This window comes from Cajanus cajan, chromosome 7, assembly GCF_000230855.2.
Source record: "Cajanus cajan strain Asha chromosome 7, NIPB_CcT2T_4, whole genome shotgun sequence".
In the NCBI taxonomy this organism is placed as follows: domain Eukaryota; kingdom Viridiplantae; phylum Streptophyta; class Magnoliopsida; order Fabales; family Fabaceae; genus Cajanus; species Cajanus cajan.
In genome coordinates, this window is record NC_138523.1 from 44,358,180 (window position 1) to 44,373,711 (window position 15,532).

The 15,532-nt window shown below is 27.3% G+C and overlaps 1 protein-coding gene across 3 annotated transcripts; it reads right to left on the reverse strand.

The window, feature by feature from the left end:
* Positions 1–4,802: 4,802 nt before the first annotated feature.
* Positions 4,803–8,717, reverse strand: LOC109814649 (serine/threonine-protein kinase WNK1). Of its 3 annotated transcripts, XM_083059804.1 has the most exons (8): positions 8,018–8,717; positions 7,897–7,934; positions 7,485–7,712; positions 7,159–7,379; positions 6,823–6,980; positions 6,309–6,738; positions 6,004–6,207; positions 5,802–5,897 (listed from the first exon to the last, which is right to left on the reverse strand). In XM_083059804.1, exons 1-8 carry the CDS (start codon positions 8,090–8,092, stop codon positions 5,812–5,814), a joined length of 1,440 nt encoding a protein of 479 aa, XP_082915930.1. In that variant the 5' UTR covers positions 8,093–8,717; the 3' UTR covers positions 5,802–5,811. The 3 variants fall into 3 exon arrangements, with proteins under 3 accessions (XP_020234716.2, XP_020234723.1, XP_082915930.1); XM_020379127.3 differs by having other exon boundaries at positions 4,803–6,207; positions 8,018–8,696; XM_020379134.3 differs by lacking the exons at positions 7,485–7,712; positions 7,897–7,934; positions 8,018–8,717 and having other exon boundaries at positions 4,803–6,207; positions 7,155–7,296.
* Between the last annotated feature and the right edge of the window lie 6,815 nt (positions 8,718–15,532).

Sequence of the window (15,532 nt, forward strand, 5' to 3'; positions counted from 1 at the left end):
TTAGATAATATGTATAAAATTTTAAATTTAAATTTTGGTGTTATTATTATAAATTTAATGCATAAAAATGGTTTGCTTTTTCACATAATTTTGGATGTATAGATTCACAATAAAAGGGAAAGTAATATATATATATATATATATATATATATATTTTGAAAATTCTTTACTCTTAGATCATATATACAAAATTTTATATTAATCTAAGATGATTTGATACTTTATTCTTATAAAACAAAATTAACGTAATATATTTATTTCAAAATATACTAAAATATAAACACTTTGATTACCCTCAAGTTATTGTTCAATTTTAACAAAATTTGATATACACATATAAAGTGATATGAACTTTTAACCCCAAGCGTGTGGTTCAGCGGTAGGAGTTGATCCATGCTTAAGCAAGGTCAGGGGTTCGAATCCTGCCATGTGTATGCAGCCGCGTTAAATCTTGGGGCCAGCTATCCCACCCTTTGAGGTGCCTCCAACGTAGCGAGGAGATTAGTCACTGATGTCGGCGGTGGATACTCCAGGGACGAACCAAAAAAAAGTGATATGAACTTTCAATCTAACGGTTAGATTTACAAAATTAATTTAATTTAAAGTTATTGAGCACTGTAACTTTTATCAAGTGTTACACCGCTTAATAACTTTAAATTAAATGTGAATTTTGTAAATCTAACCGTTAGATTGAAAGTTCATATCTCTTAGATCATATATACAAAATTTTATATTAATCCAATATGATTTGATACTTCATTTTTATAAAACAAAATTGAAGTAATGTATTCATTTCAAAATTCACTAAAATATGAACACTTTGATTACCTTCAAGTTGTTGTTCAATTTTAACAAAATTTGATTTACACATATAAAGTGATATGAACTTTCAATTTAACGGATGAATTTACAAAATTCATATTTAATATAGAGTTTTCAATTTAACGGACGAATTTACAAAATTCTATTTAATATAGAGTTATTGAGCGGTGTAATACTTAGTAAAAGTTACATCTGTATAATTATAACCCGCCTATATATATATTTAGGGTTTATATATATATATATATAGTTTAGGGTTTAGGGTTTATATATATATATATATATATATATATATATATATATATATATATATAAACTCTAAATATATATAGGGAGTTATAATTACACCGGTGTAACTTTTACTAAGTATTAAACAGCTGAATAACTCTATATTAAATATGAATTTTGTAAATCCAACTGTTAGATTGAAAGTTCTTTACTCTTAGATCATATATAAAAAAATTTATATTAATCCAAGATGATTTGATACTTCATTATTATAAAACAAAATTAACGTAATATATTGATTTCAAAATAGTCTAAAATATGAACGTTTTGATTACCTTCAAGTTGTTGTTCAATTTTAACAAAATTTGATATACACATATAAATTGATATGAACTCTCAATCTAACGGTTGGATTTACAAAATTCGCATTTAATATAAAGCTATTGAGCGGTGTAACACTCAGTAAAAGTTACACCGGTGTTATTATAACTCCTCTCTCTCTCTCATTTCTATATAACCCCTCTCTCTCTCATTTCTATATATATATATATATATATATATATATATATATATATATATATCCTTCTTATGACAATAATAAATGATGAAAACAAAAGACTTATTAAGTTTGTGTTCAGTAGAGAGGAAAGAAACAGGTAAGAAATAGAGAAAAGAGAAATAAAAAGTGAAGAGAAATATATAAAAAAAAATAAAAAAATTTGATTATTTGGTTGAAGAGAAATGTGTGAGAAATAAAATATATATATATATAAGAGAAAATAGAGATAAATAAAAATAAATAAGAAGGTGGAACCACCATCTTTTAATTTCTTTTTACTTTATTTCTCCTCAATCAAACAACTTCACTTATTTCCACTCTCTCAACCATATTTTTTACCCATTTCTTCTCTACTAAACAAGGCATTAGTCACTTTATGTTTTATAAACCTAATAATTTTAAATGGAAGAAAGTTGAAAAGACAATTTTTTAACACAATGATGATGTTATATTTTATTTATACTAGTGGAGAAATCGAGAGACATTTTGTATACCCCTAAAATTTTATTTGAAAATAAAATAAGGATAGAAATAGTATAGATTAAATAAAGGTGAGTGATTTGTAGTTGAAGGTGTAAGTTGTTTGGAATAGTTAAAGGTCAGGCAAAATATAAGAAGAAAAAAAAGATTATACAAAAATTATGTGTTTCCTTTTATATGTTTGGAATAGTTAAAGGTCAGGCAAAATATAAGAAGAAAAAAAAGATTATACAAAAATTATGTGTTTCCTTTTATATATATATATATATATATAGAGGAGGGTTCAAACGACACCGGTGTAACTTTTACTAAGTGTTACACCGTTTAATAACTTTATATTAAATATGAATTTTGAAAATTTAACCGTTAGATTGAAAGTTCATATCTCTTAGATCATATATGTCAAATTTTGTTAAAATTGAACAACAACTTGAAGGTAATCAAATTGTTCATATTTTGGTATATTTTGAAACATATATATTACGTCAATTTTGTTTTATGAGAATGAAGTATCAAATCATCTTAGATTAATATAAAATTTGATATATATGATTTAAGAGATATGAACTTTCAATCTAACGGTTGGATTTTCAAAATTGACATTTAATATAAAATTATTGAGCGGTGTAACACTTAGTAAAAGTTACACCGGTGTCGTTTGAACCCTCCTCATATATATATATATATATATATATATATATATAAGAGTTTAAATGATATCAATGTATTTTTTATTAACTATTACATTTTTCAATAATTTTTAATTAAATGTGAATTTTATTAACTTCGTATTACCTTGTATATATATATATTAAATTTTGTTAAAATTGAATAATAATTTAAATATAATCAAAATGTTCATATTTTAGTATATTTTAAAATGTTTATATCACATCAATTTTGTTCTATAAGAATTAGATATTAAATCATCCCAAAATAAAATTTCATATATATGATCTAAGAGTAAAAAAATTTCAATCTAACGGTAAGTTTTGAAAATTTTGCATTTAATTAATAATTATTAAATGGTGTAATAGTTGATAAAAATTATATCAATGTCATTTAAATCTTCATATATATATATATATATATATAATTAAAAAAAATGAGATATTATGTACCTTTATATTGCTTTAAATATTAATAATTTTTTTTTACCAAAATATCGCTTAATTATTTTATAAATTTGTGGTCAATGAACACCAAATTCTATGAATTAGTAAGATAATTTCATCCGAGAGTTGAAGAAGATAACTACCTAATATTAATTAATCAAGTAAAAAAGTGAGATGATGAGTCACAATAGTCTCAAGGATAATTTTCAAAAGAGAATCCAAAATAATAATAAATTTAATGTTACTAATAACATTAGCCAACTTTATTAATTCTCATAAATTAGTTAAAAAAATCATATATAAAAATGAAAGTAACATTATCTTTAGTCTTTTACATAATAAACAAATGGGTATATTTTTTGTCCCAAAGTATAAAAAAAACATAGACTCATTTTCAAATGGATGTTAATTTTCTTTTATTTCTTTAATTTATTGTAAAGTTCATTAATCAAACATCCGCTCCTTATCAAAATAGAACAACACTTATAAAAAAATAATAAAAAAATCAAACATCCGCTCATTTCCATATTTATAAATGTATTTAAAAACCTATTAACTATATAAACATTTATTGGTGAGAAAAACTATCTCTTAAATTACAAATAATGTTATTAAATGTATTCATCTCTTAAATTAATTGATTTTTTTTGAGTTTTTGAAATAAAATTTAAATTTATAATATTATCAAATAAAGTTAACTAATTTAACTATTTTCTTTAATCGTAATAAAATTAATTGTTTATTTGTTATATAAAACGCCTAGAGCTAATACTAGTACTCTATTATCTAAGAAAAAAAACCGTAAGATACATTTATTACACAATTAAATGGTTTGCCAGTTGGTGGTTCCTTGGAGAAGTAAGATTAATAAATTGAGTATATGACTTTTGATGATGAAGAAAATTCAAAATTTTCACATTCTGAAAGTCAGTTTGAATGAGGTCACGAAGTGGACTGAAAAGAAGATCCTTAAAAACTAAATTAATGACATTTATCTTAGTTAGCATAAACATGGAATTTGATTTTTTTGGTGGGCCTTCTTGCACTTATTCTTGCTATCCAATTAATTGATTGCCTTTAGAAAACAACCTCTTCATCTATGATTGAGGAAAAAGCAAAGGGCCTCCGTGAGGCTGAGCAAAAAGTTCAGAAAGCACCCCATTCACCAACGCCAAGTCAGAACTGTCATGCCAAATTATTTATGGACCATGACAAATAATAATTCATTGCCATGTCAACGTAACCTTCACTCCCATCCCTTATCAACTCATACTCAATTATCATGCTCGTGCTCATGCATATAAATAAATATAATTAATTCAGTTTCACCCCTTTAGCACTAACTTTAACACCATAATCATGATGCAACCGCTGATTCAACATTTCAAATTTGACACTATGCTCTTGGATTTGGTAGTAGTATAATCTTAGAAGCGTGCCAAATGGATGAATGAATATCCACGCGCTTTACTTGGACCCGCTCACAAGTGGTTTTAGTGTAGATTTGACCAAATTGCTAGCTGCACTCAATTATTGCATGTCTATTCAGAGAGGGAAAAAAAAAAGAAAAAAAAAAAGAGCAACTTAACACGCTAAGATCCATCATATCAATATTTGTTTCATAACGTGGGAGATACAAGAAAGTTTGACAGATTTACATAGACTCAACTACTTCATATTTTACATGCCTCAATTATCAAATTCACCATCACTAACATCCGTAGCCAAAATCTGATTTTCTTTTTCCTCGATAAATAACACTCAAGTGTATTTGTTGATGCCCTTATAGGCTTATAGCCAGTAACTACCGGTTTCCATGTGGTAAATTGATATTCCTATTTTTAAAAAAAGGTGGGAGGGATAAAGAAATCAGATAGGCTCTATATGGGGATTTATATATATATAATCTACAAAAGAATCCAATGAGTGGCTCACAAAATTATATATCAACAGCATCAACTGGGAGGGAAACTGTCCTGTGCAGAGAGTGTGGAAGCAATGAACCTGTGTAGAAACTCTTTGCAGTAACCATACCTTCTCCAGGGGATTCTAACGCCTCACAATTTGGGGCCCTTTGGGTGTCCGAATTGGGGCTGCTTTCATGGACATGAGGGTGGCTACTGGAATCACAATTCCACTTATTAGTAATGGGTTTCAACTGAGTCGCATTGTTGCCTCCTTTTGATGTTTCTGTCAGTGAAGGTGACAAAAAGCCATTTTCTGTTTTGTGCTCTCTGTTATTACTCTGGGAAGATTGTCCAAACTGTCGATCCTTGTGTTCCCTTAACTCCATTTGGTACTTGGCTCTGAGCCATCTAAGTTCCTTTTGGATCTCTTTCTCATAGTCATCCTCAAGGTTACAATAGGTAGATCGGATAGTAGAGAAATCATGACTTCCTGATAAGTTTCTTGGAGAATTTGCTGCATTGGAGGGAAACTTATTTTCCCAAACATCTTGTACTTTAACCTTAGCTGGTATTGATTTGTCTACTTGTTCATATTGTTCATCAGAATGGCTTTGATCAGACTCTACTGGACTCAGTTCGCGACTTTCGTGCTGATTCCATAACTCTTGATACTGCAAGCTCTCTAATTGGTTTGATATGTTCAGATCCCCTCTAGCATGATTGTCATACTCTTCTGATTGGAAGGTAATCTCCTCAAACCGCCCATGCATTGAAGCACATCCATGCCTACAACACTCAAGAAGTTGCAAGTTCTTGTTATCTGGATTGTGTGAAAGAAAATCCAGAAAAGAGCCGCTAGAAGTATGATTAGACACACAATTGTGACAGAAACCTTGATTAGCAAAACGGGGAGTTTCATCAATTCCTGGTCCTGGTCTCCATTCAGGTACCAAGGAAGCAATTTCCCCGTCTATCATATCCGCTATTCTGGTAACATCCTGATCAGTAATGTCGAGCTCTGCAACCATTTCAGTTGCCACACTTATTGCTGTGTCCATCTCTATGTCAAATGGGAAATAAATATTTCGGATGCGACCTGTGACAATCAATTCAGACTGTTAAGCTCAAAATCCATAATGAAATATACAATCACATGTTTAAAAGGACACAATAAAAAGTGGCATCCCAATTCCCAACCTTCTTTATCAGCAATTCTTAGTCTCAGAAAGATGCCACCATCATCTTTCCTCTTGCCCTTGATGCTTATGTCAACATCTTCAGATGGTTCATCATCATGGTACTCAAAAAGTTCAATTCCATTAGGTTCAATCTCAGCCGGATGAGGACACCAATCTCCTTCATAACCAAAACCATTGGAGTAATCATTACTGAAGTTACTATAGCTTCGATGAAGATCAAAGAATGGCTGTCTCGTGAGAGGACCAAATTCATCCAAGTCCCCACTGTCTACAGGTCTCAAATCATATTCATAATCCTCAATTCGAAGAAAAGGGTCATCTAGAAGCTCCCTTGCAGAAAGCCTCAGAGACACTGTGGCCAAGCATTTCTCAACAAATTGTCTCACTTCCGGATCCTTCACTCTATATAAAGCATCTGGCTTTTTCCCCTGGAGATAGAAAATGCCAATGAAATTTCACCACCACAGAAGAATACCTTATCAAAAAGACATAGAGAAAGGGAACAAACTTACAGAAATAACTTTCTTATAGATTTGAGCCGAATGAGTACATTCACTATAAGGATATTCAAAAGTGACCATCTCTAATATGCACATCCCAAAGGAATATATGTCAACTAACTCATTATATGCCTCCTCATATACTTCTGGGGCCATGAACTCAGGCGTCCCTGTGAAAATAGAAGAGAAACAGATGAAGCCCCAACTAGAATCACGATCCTTATTATTAAATCATTTCCAGAAGGCATCAACTAAAGCAAACTAATTGTGATTGGATTCTGAGCTGGCCACATCTTTTCTTTATACCTTTTTATATGATATTAACTGGAATTAAATAAACATACCTACCTACACAACGAGCAGCATGAGATTTCCGGAGAATTGCTGCCAAACCAAGATCCCCAATCTTCACTTCCCCTTGGTTTCCATTGACAAAAATATTGTCACATTTTAGATCTCTATGGATCACAGGCGGGTCGTGACTATGAAGATAGAGAAGTCCACTCAAGATCTGTCTACACCAATGCTTCACCGCTCTGATGTTAACTCTCTTGTGCTTTAGCCTATACCTATTAGACAATTGAAACAAGTGAGAGTCTGGAACAAGAAGAAAAGAATCGAACCACACAAGATCTAGAATGCACAAAAAACGAATGATGAATTTAAGAACTTACTGTCTAAGTGTACCAGAGGTGAACATTTCAGTCACGAAGTTGATATTCCTATTCGCAGTATCGACCCAAGAGGAGTAAAACTTCATAATGTTCCTGTGCTTCAATGTCTTCAGGAGATGAATTTCACAGTAAAGTCTCTCAAGATCTTCAGGGCTTTGCAGGAAATCATACAGCTTGACCTGGTTCCAAGCAACTTCAATCCCTTGATACTCATCGAATGCTCTATATCTGCATCCATCGAGAAGCCAAAAAAAAATCAAATTTTTCAGATGCCCTTTTCTACAAACCAAAAGAAAAAAAACATAGAGAAGCTCAGATTCTACCAAATCAGTACTGAGCCAGAAAAATAATAAACAAAAACAAAAAGACACCAAATTTGAGAAAATTGAATAGGATGAGTTTGTAAGCATACACTGTCTTTGAAGCTCCTTTGCCAAGGATTTCATTGTACTGCAATAAACATGGAAAAGGAAAAGAATCATGAAACTGAGGCATAGGAGGGAGAAGAAGAGATGGAGAGAAAAGTTGTATACTCTTCCATATCTTCCAGTTGGATCAACTTCAACGAACTCAGAGTCATCTGGTTCAAGGTGTGTGACCCCATTCATCCTCTGAATTTGCTGCACTTGATGCTTTCTTTTCCTATGATATGATTAGATTTCTCCTACGCCCTTCCTCTTTTGTTATGACACACGAACACAGCCCAAAAGGGAGGAAGAGGGGGGAATAAATTTATTTTTTTTAAATAATACTTTTTCCGCAACCTTTCGAGGAAATTTTTTAATAGAAAAAAAAAACCGTCAAATAATTCACGAGAAAGAGAATAAAAACGGAGAGAGAAAGAGAGTTAAACATAAACAGAAGAAGGCAAAACAAAAGTGTTTCTGTGCCACAATTTTTGAAGGGATACAAACAGAAGCACCCAACCCACGACGGAACGTGACAATTAGACAAGGAGAGAGACGTGCACAGTCATCACAATTCACAAATGTTTTTAGTTTTAATCCGTTTATTAATTAAGCAATAAAATTACAATAACTATGAGGTTAATCAATTGAATCTATCGATCCATTTTCTACTTTACTCGTTCAACCCCAAATTTGTTTATTAATAATCACAACAGGACAAGCCCAGCACAGACAGAGCTGGCCTGTAAAGTGAGAAACAACGCCCCTACGATTACGAGACTCATGCTGCTCAAAACTGAACTGCCACAAAAATTAATTCTTAAGCTTTTTTTTTCTTTCTTTTCTTTATTATGCTAACAAAATTGATGCACCGTGTAGGTGAATCGTTTAGATTAGGACACACTTTACAAACGCATGACTAGACATAAATTTGATGCACCGTAAGAGTGTACCATCTTCCCATTTTTACTTATTTAACAAAGTTTGGATCCAATCAAGTTCAACATAGGTACTTTCTTTTCTTTAACATTATTTTTATATAAGGGAGGAATAAATCATCAACCTCTTTAATCATTTTATGTAGAGAGACAAATTGTTTCATTTCGATATAAGTTCACGTGAAAATATATAAAATATAAAGAAAATTAAATTTGATTTTAAGTTCTAATTAATAGAAGTGAATAATTTAATCAATTGTATCACTTTTGTTATGGCCATATCTAGAAAATTTGAAATCTTAGCAAATTTTATATCATATTATTTTTTCATATTTATAAAAATTGAACACAAAATTTAAAAAAATTTATGACAACTCACACATGGTACTTAACTAATTGAATTAAACTATCTTATATTTTGAATAATAAATTTGTTGATTAAGATTTAATAATTAAATAATTTCAACATCTCTTTCAATGGTAATTCAATCGATCATTAACTTGTAACATAATTGGTTTGAATTAATTCTAAAGATTTAAATTTTGAAAAAAAAATTAGTTGAAAATAACAATTATTATATTTAAACATTACATGCATGTAAAAAAGAATCGTTTTAATATAATTTAATATTTTTTACCAGGCATTAATTTTTTTGTTACTATTTCTTTTAATATTTTTTATTTAAAAAATAAGTTAATACCATTAATATCAAATTAATGTATACTAAAACTTAAATTTATTTGAAAATTAATATAATATTTTATTTCTCAATTCATTCTCTTGTATTCTCCTGTGCTGAAATTGATATAAAAAGTTCGTATTGATTTCTCATCTTAGTTTTTGTTTAAATAATATATATGAGTGTAAGAATATTAATTGATTTGGTATGTGTATAAAATGATAAATAATGAAAATATTTTTACAAGAACTAAAAGTATTAATCTCTAAATAAAGATATGATTTCATATACGGTTACTTTTACCAAAATATTTTTTTATTTGTCATATTATATTTGTGAAATTTAATTCTGTCATTTTTCTAATTCAATTAAAAATTTGAAATAATATTTCTATAATTTTTAAATAAATAACAAACTTTGCAAATAACCTATAATAATGTTTATGTATATACGTATTCTTAAATTGTAAAATTTTACTAATGGTCAAACTTAAAAAAAAAATACAACAAAATATATTATCTATTAATTTAAATTTAAATTAATTTTTAATAATTAATACATGTATATATATATATATATATATACTAAAATAAACTTTAAAAGGGCATAAGATAGTAGTTAGAGTTGTTAAAGTGGATAATCTGACTCGATGGACCTGGTCTACTATGAGTTGGACAATAGGTAGGTCAATACAACTTAGCTCACTTTCAGGTAAGTTAAAACAAAACAATACGATGAATTAGTGAGTTCAATGAATTAACTTACTTACATTAAAAAAATATTATAAATATAAAAAAAATTATTAAACTTTATAAAAATACATATTATAATCTTATATTTTAATAGATAGAACAAATAAAATACTAAAAAAGAATTAAACATTATCCACAACCAACTTAATCAATTTAGAAAATCAAAATTATTGTATTTAATATTGATAAATAATATTAAATTGACACTAAATATCATATTTCACAACTAGTATATACAAAATTTAGTCATAAGATACATACATAATAATCCTACTTTAAACTAGCAAGAAAAAAAACACTTTATGTCTCATTCAAAAAATATATAAGTAAATAATAATTATTTTTTAAAAATATAGTTATTTTTTTTGTATATATGTATATTTTATTTTATTTTATCCTTATATATTATATAAATACATGCTCCTTGATTACTCGTTATCTAATATTCAAAGTGTCTTACATATATTTCATCCAATTTGAAAAATTTAGAGAACTCGACCAAAGTTAAAAAATATTAATGTACCTGGTATTTAGCACGTACAGTCATCTTTGATTTATAAAAATAGAATACATATTATATTATGTACGAACAAAACACCTAAGTATTGTGAATCAAGCCAGATTATAATATATTGTGTTTTATTTTAATTTAATAAATTTATAGTGAAAATTATAACATAAATTTTCATACAATAGCAGTACATACAAGACTGCAGTTTGATGTAAGGAAAAATAAATGTTACAGTATTTTTTAATAAAAAAAAGAATGTTATTTTTGAAGTGTTTTACAAATGCATGCAATTCTTTTTTATAGTGAATTTATACAAATGGTTCGTGATTTGGTTTAAGCTTGCATTCCACATGAGATAAGTTTGATATAAATAGTTATTTGTGATTAGATGTCCATATAAAATTATTTTAGGTTAGTTTTTCTCTTCTTATATAAATAGTATTAACACTAACTTTTTTTTTTTACTTTATAAGGAAATTATTTTACAGGTAAATTAAATCAGATTTTTTTTTTATATTTTACATTTTATTGGTAAAAAAATATTAATTTATTTTCATATTTTCAAGTGATATGTTCTATATTATAATTCTATTACATTAATTAAAAAAATACAACTCTTTATTATTTATATTTTATTACTTTAATTATAATTTTATTTTTAAAGAAATATAATATTTAATGGTAAAAGATATATCTTTCATCACTGTCTATAGATGTAAAACATTTTAAGATTTTAAGCTTGATTTCTTTCCGTAGATGTCGTACACTTAAGAGTAAAAAATAAACTTTAAAGCATAATCTCATTTTGAGGCCAAAAGCTGGCCAACACTGAATAAAACAAACAGCCAAAAAAAGAAAACGAAAATCATCTTTGACGAATGATTAATAGTCATTGACGTTTACAATTATTATAGATATGAATCCATCTGACATATGAATATAACTTATTAGACTAAAATAATTATTCGGTTATCATCTAAAATAATTTGTGAATAATATGTCACATATTTTAACATATTTTTTTAATTGAATATTTTGTAATAATATTTAAAAATAAATTTATTAAATTTGTTTTATCAAATAACTAATTTTCTATCTCATATTCATTACATTTACCAACACAAAGCATCGATAAAACATAAAATGTTTGAACTGTAGCAATCATGTCATAAAAACGTATCAAACACCCGCAGTTATGTACATATCTCTTAGGGTGAATTTCATCAACTAAGCTACACATTCGGATATCGCAATCTTGGGCACACATATCAAAGTGAGTTGACAAAATCGAAAGAGTTTAATTTCATTATTTAATATCTTTTGTTTTAATTTATCTTTTTATAAAATAAATACATATCAACAATAACGAAGGTCATTAATAAAATATTGTTTTGGCATAATAAGTAATATCGAGTTCTAATTTTAAATATAAAATTATATTAAATACTTGAAAGAATATATCAAATTTTGATTATAAGATTGTATTAAATCTTGTTCAATTTAAATATAATTACCTCAAATTAAAGATGACAAAATGAAATATATTCATCCATCTAGACTTGGTCTCACAAATAAAAAATGGATTAAAACACTTTGATTTGTCTCATTTAAGGGTGAGATGATGGATTGACTGACTAAAAAAATTATTAAACAAAAAATTACATGTTTATTTTAAATACTTATTTTAATATATTTCTTTCTTAATATCAAAAAAATTTATATAAATTAATGTACCTAAATAATAAAATAGATACATATTATAATAGCTCTTTCGACATATTTATTATACAATAAAACTCAAATTACATATAATAAAACAAATTAAATGGATAGATTTGTTACACAACAAATCATAATAACACATGTAACTTAATTAAATTTAACATTAAAAATAATGAATAAAAGTTAAGAAAGCATGCAAGCCAACTAGTCTCAACTCATCATTTGGCCTGATGAACTGATATATTCGACAAGACAAGTTAATTAGGTTGACAGACTATGAAACCTAACTTTGTTCTATCAATTTTTAGTGATTGACAAATTGCGACTTATTTTGACTTATTTTGTCATTCGTACCTCAAATAGAGAAATATATGAATATTAAAAAAAATAATGACAAAGTCTTATCTTTTGGTGTGTAATATTATGTAATATATTATTTTGGTGTGTATAATAATTTTTTTGTGTGTACAAGCTATTTTAATAAAAAAAAAATTGTCAATGTTAAGATGAAACTATTTAACTAAATGATAGATATTAAATACAAATATGCACATGCACACATAAACACACAATCTTGTAACTTTATTTTTACTAATTTAATTGTGTAAATTCTTTTTAATGTAAATTTGAAGAAGTGAAATTAATTAGCTAAATGGTAGTTATTAAAAATTACTTTTAATGAAAAATTAAACTTCAATTACAATTAATTTTTTTCTTTCAATAAATACAATTTTCATTTCTGTTCATAAATATGATTGAACTATACTTGCTTGTATACATATATAATCTCAATTTTTTCTTAGTTATAAAAATTGTCTTAAGTTTGTAAAATTTATTTAGGATATATATATATATATATATATATATATATATATGAAAAATAATTAATATGTCGGTGCACAAGTGATTGTTATATATAAAAAATAAATTTATTTTTATAAATAGCCTTTTGAATTATTAAAAACATATTTTATCATTTTTTTATATTCATATTGGTGAATGAAATTTAATATTGAACAATAAAATAACATGTAAAATGATATAAAGTATTCAATTTCCAAACAAATATTAGATGAACAATATTTTCTTTTTGTAGTTTTAGCATTTGAGAAATGTCTCAAAAATAAGTGATATTTTTTACTTTTCAATGTAATATTATTTTGTTTTATTTTAATTTTTTATTATAAATTATTCAACCATCATAATTAAAAAAAATGTATTTATCAAGAAGGAGGATAATTTTAGTTAAATTATATCAAAAAATGATAAATATATTTTTATTTTTAATATGTTTATAAAATTCTTAAATCATAGTAATTATGGACTAAGACAATAACTATCAAATACCCTTTCTATTCCATTTTGTTTGACATTTAAGGTTTTAACACAAGACTTGAAGAATATAGTTAATATGTTTGAGTTCATAAAAAAAATTATGTAATTTCTTAATATACATTTAAACCTTTTGAATTCTCACCAGTAATAAAATAATGTATTAAAAATTATTAAAAGTATAAGGAAACAAATTAACATCACATTGATATTGCAAAATGACGATGAAATTAAAAAAAATGAAGAATGACTAAAACATCTGACAAAATAGAATAGAGAGATTATAATCTTACAAAACACAAATCACTATTTCCTAAATTTAAACTACAATTGTAACACTGTTTTTTTTTATATTTTGTATATTTGTGGTTTAAGTAATTAAGAATGATGTTTTATGTTATTTTGGGCCTAGGTAAAGTGGAAGTTAGAGTTGAGATAACTCTTGTAACAACGTGTTGTGATTTATTGTTTATTTGTTTTTTAATAATTAAAAGGTTTATATTGATTTGTTGTTTTAATGTTTTAAAGCTTTAAGGATTAAATAATTTTTTATGAGTTTAATTGTTTGGGGGTTATTTTGTGTTGAGGTCAAAGTTGACAAAGTTTAGGAAAAGGCATACAAGATTTTCTTAAAACTTGAATTTCATAAGTTCATTTCTTCTAAAAGTTAGAAAAAGATTTTAGAGAGATAGTCTTTGGAGCGAAATGAGATATTCTTCCTTTTGACTTCCATGAGAGAGATTTGATCCTTCCCGGGAGCATCGTTTCTAGGAGTTGAGTTGGACTTAAGGCCTGGGAGCTAAAAATCAAATACTTATAGTTTCATACGACAAAAGCTCAAAAAGTCTCTTTCTTCACCATTTTTCCTTATTCTCCTCGTTTATGGGTGAATTGAGGTAAGAGAAACTTGTAGTTTGATCTTTTATGTTGTATAAATTGATTTTACTCTGTTGATTCTTGCTTTGGAAAACATTTAAGTTGAAAATTAAAAGATAGAACTTTGGTGTTCTTGTTCTTGTGGCTTCTTGGTGAAGAAAGAAAGAAATGGATGATCTTGTATTGCATTGTTGTTGTATGTTGTATTTCTTTCAAATTATAAGTTGTATGATGCTAGTAGATGGTGAGTTTCTAAGTTGAATGCATGAATTGTATTAGAATAGAGGATTTTGAGTTGCTAAGTTGATTTCTTGAGTTGTTGATCTTGTCCTTTAAGCATGCATATTTTTTGGGCTTGCTCACTTAAAGCGCCCATAGAGCTTACTCAAGTGAGCTGGTGCAACCATTTCAGAGGTGTTCTCTAACTTGGCTCACTTAGAGTGCTCATTGGCCGCTCAAAGTGAGAACTTACTTACTTAATCAAATGGATTATATCTCCTAATGGTGTTTTCCATCTAAGCTCACTTAAAGTAAGTTGTGATCACATGGAGCAAAATTTGTTTGCTCAAAGCTCACTGTTCATGGCTTGAAGCTCTTGTTTCATTTTGAAAATTTGTAATCTTCTAAGTAATATCTTGTGTGTTGGTTGATTTCATGAAGATTGATGGTAAATGAATATGGTTCATCGTATGTTAGTTTATGACAATGTATGATGAAGATTTAAGTCGTTTAAAGTTGAAAGCAACTTGTTGTTTAAAGTTGTAAGATGCTAAGTTGTGATGTGCATGAGACATGTTGTTATGTAAAGTTGTATTGTGAATGCATAATGC

Excerpts from the sequence above, each read along its gene's own strand:
- LOC109814649 (XM_020379127.3), bottom strand. The coding sequence starts at position 8,092 with ATGAATGGGGTCACACACCTTGAACCAGATGACTCTGAGTTCGTTGAA. Across the intron at positions 7,935-8,017 it reads CAACTGGAAGATATGGAAGA|TACAATGAAATCCTTGGCAA; the intron begins GTATACAACTTT and ends TGTTTATTGCAG. Across the intron at positions 6,208-6,308 it reads AAGAATTGCTGATAAAGAAG|GTCGCATCCGAAATATTTAT; the intron begins GTTGGGAATTGG and ends TGATTGTCACAG.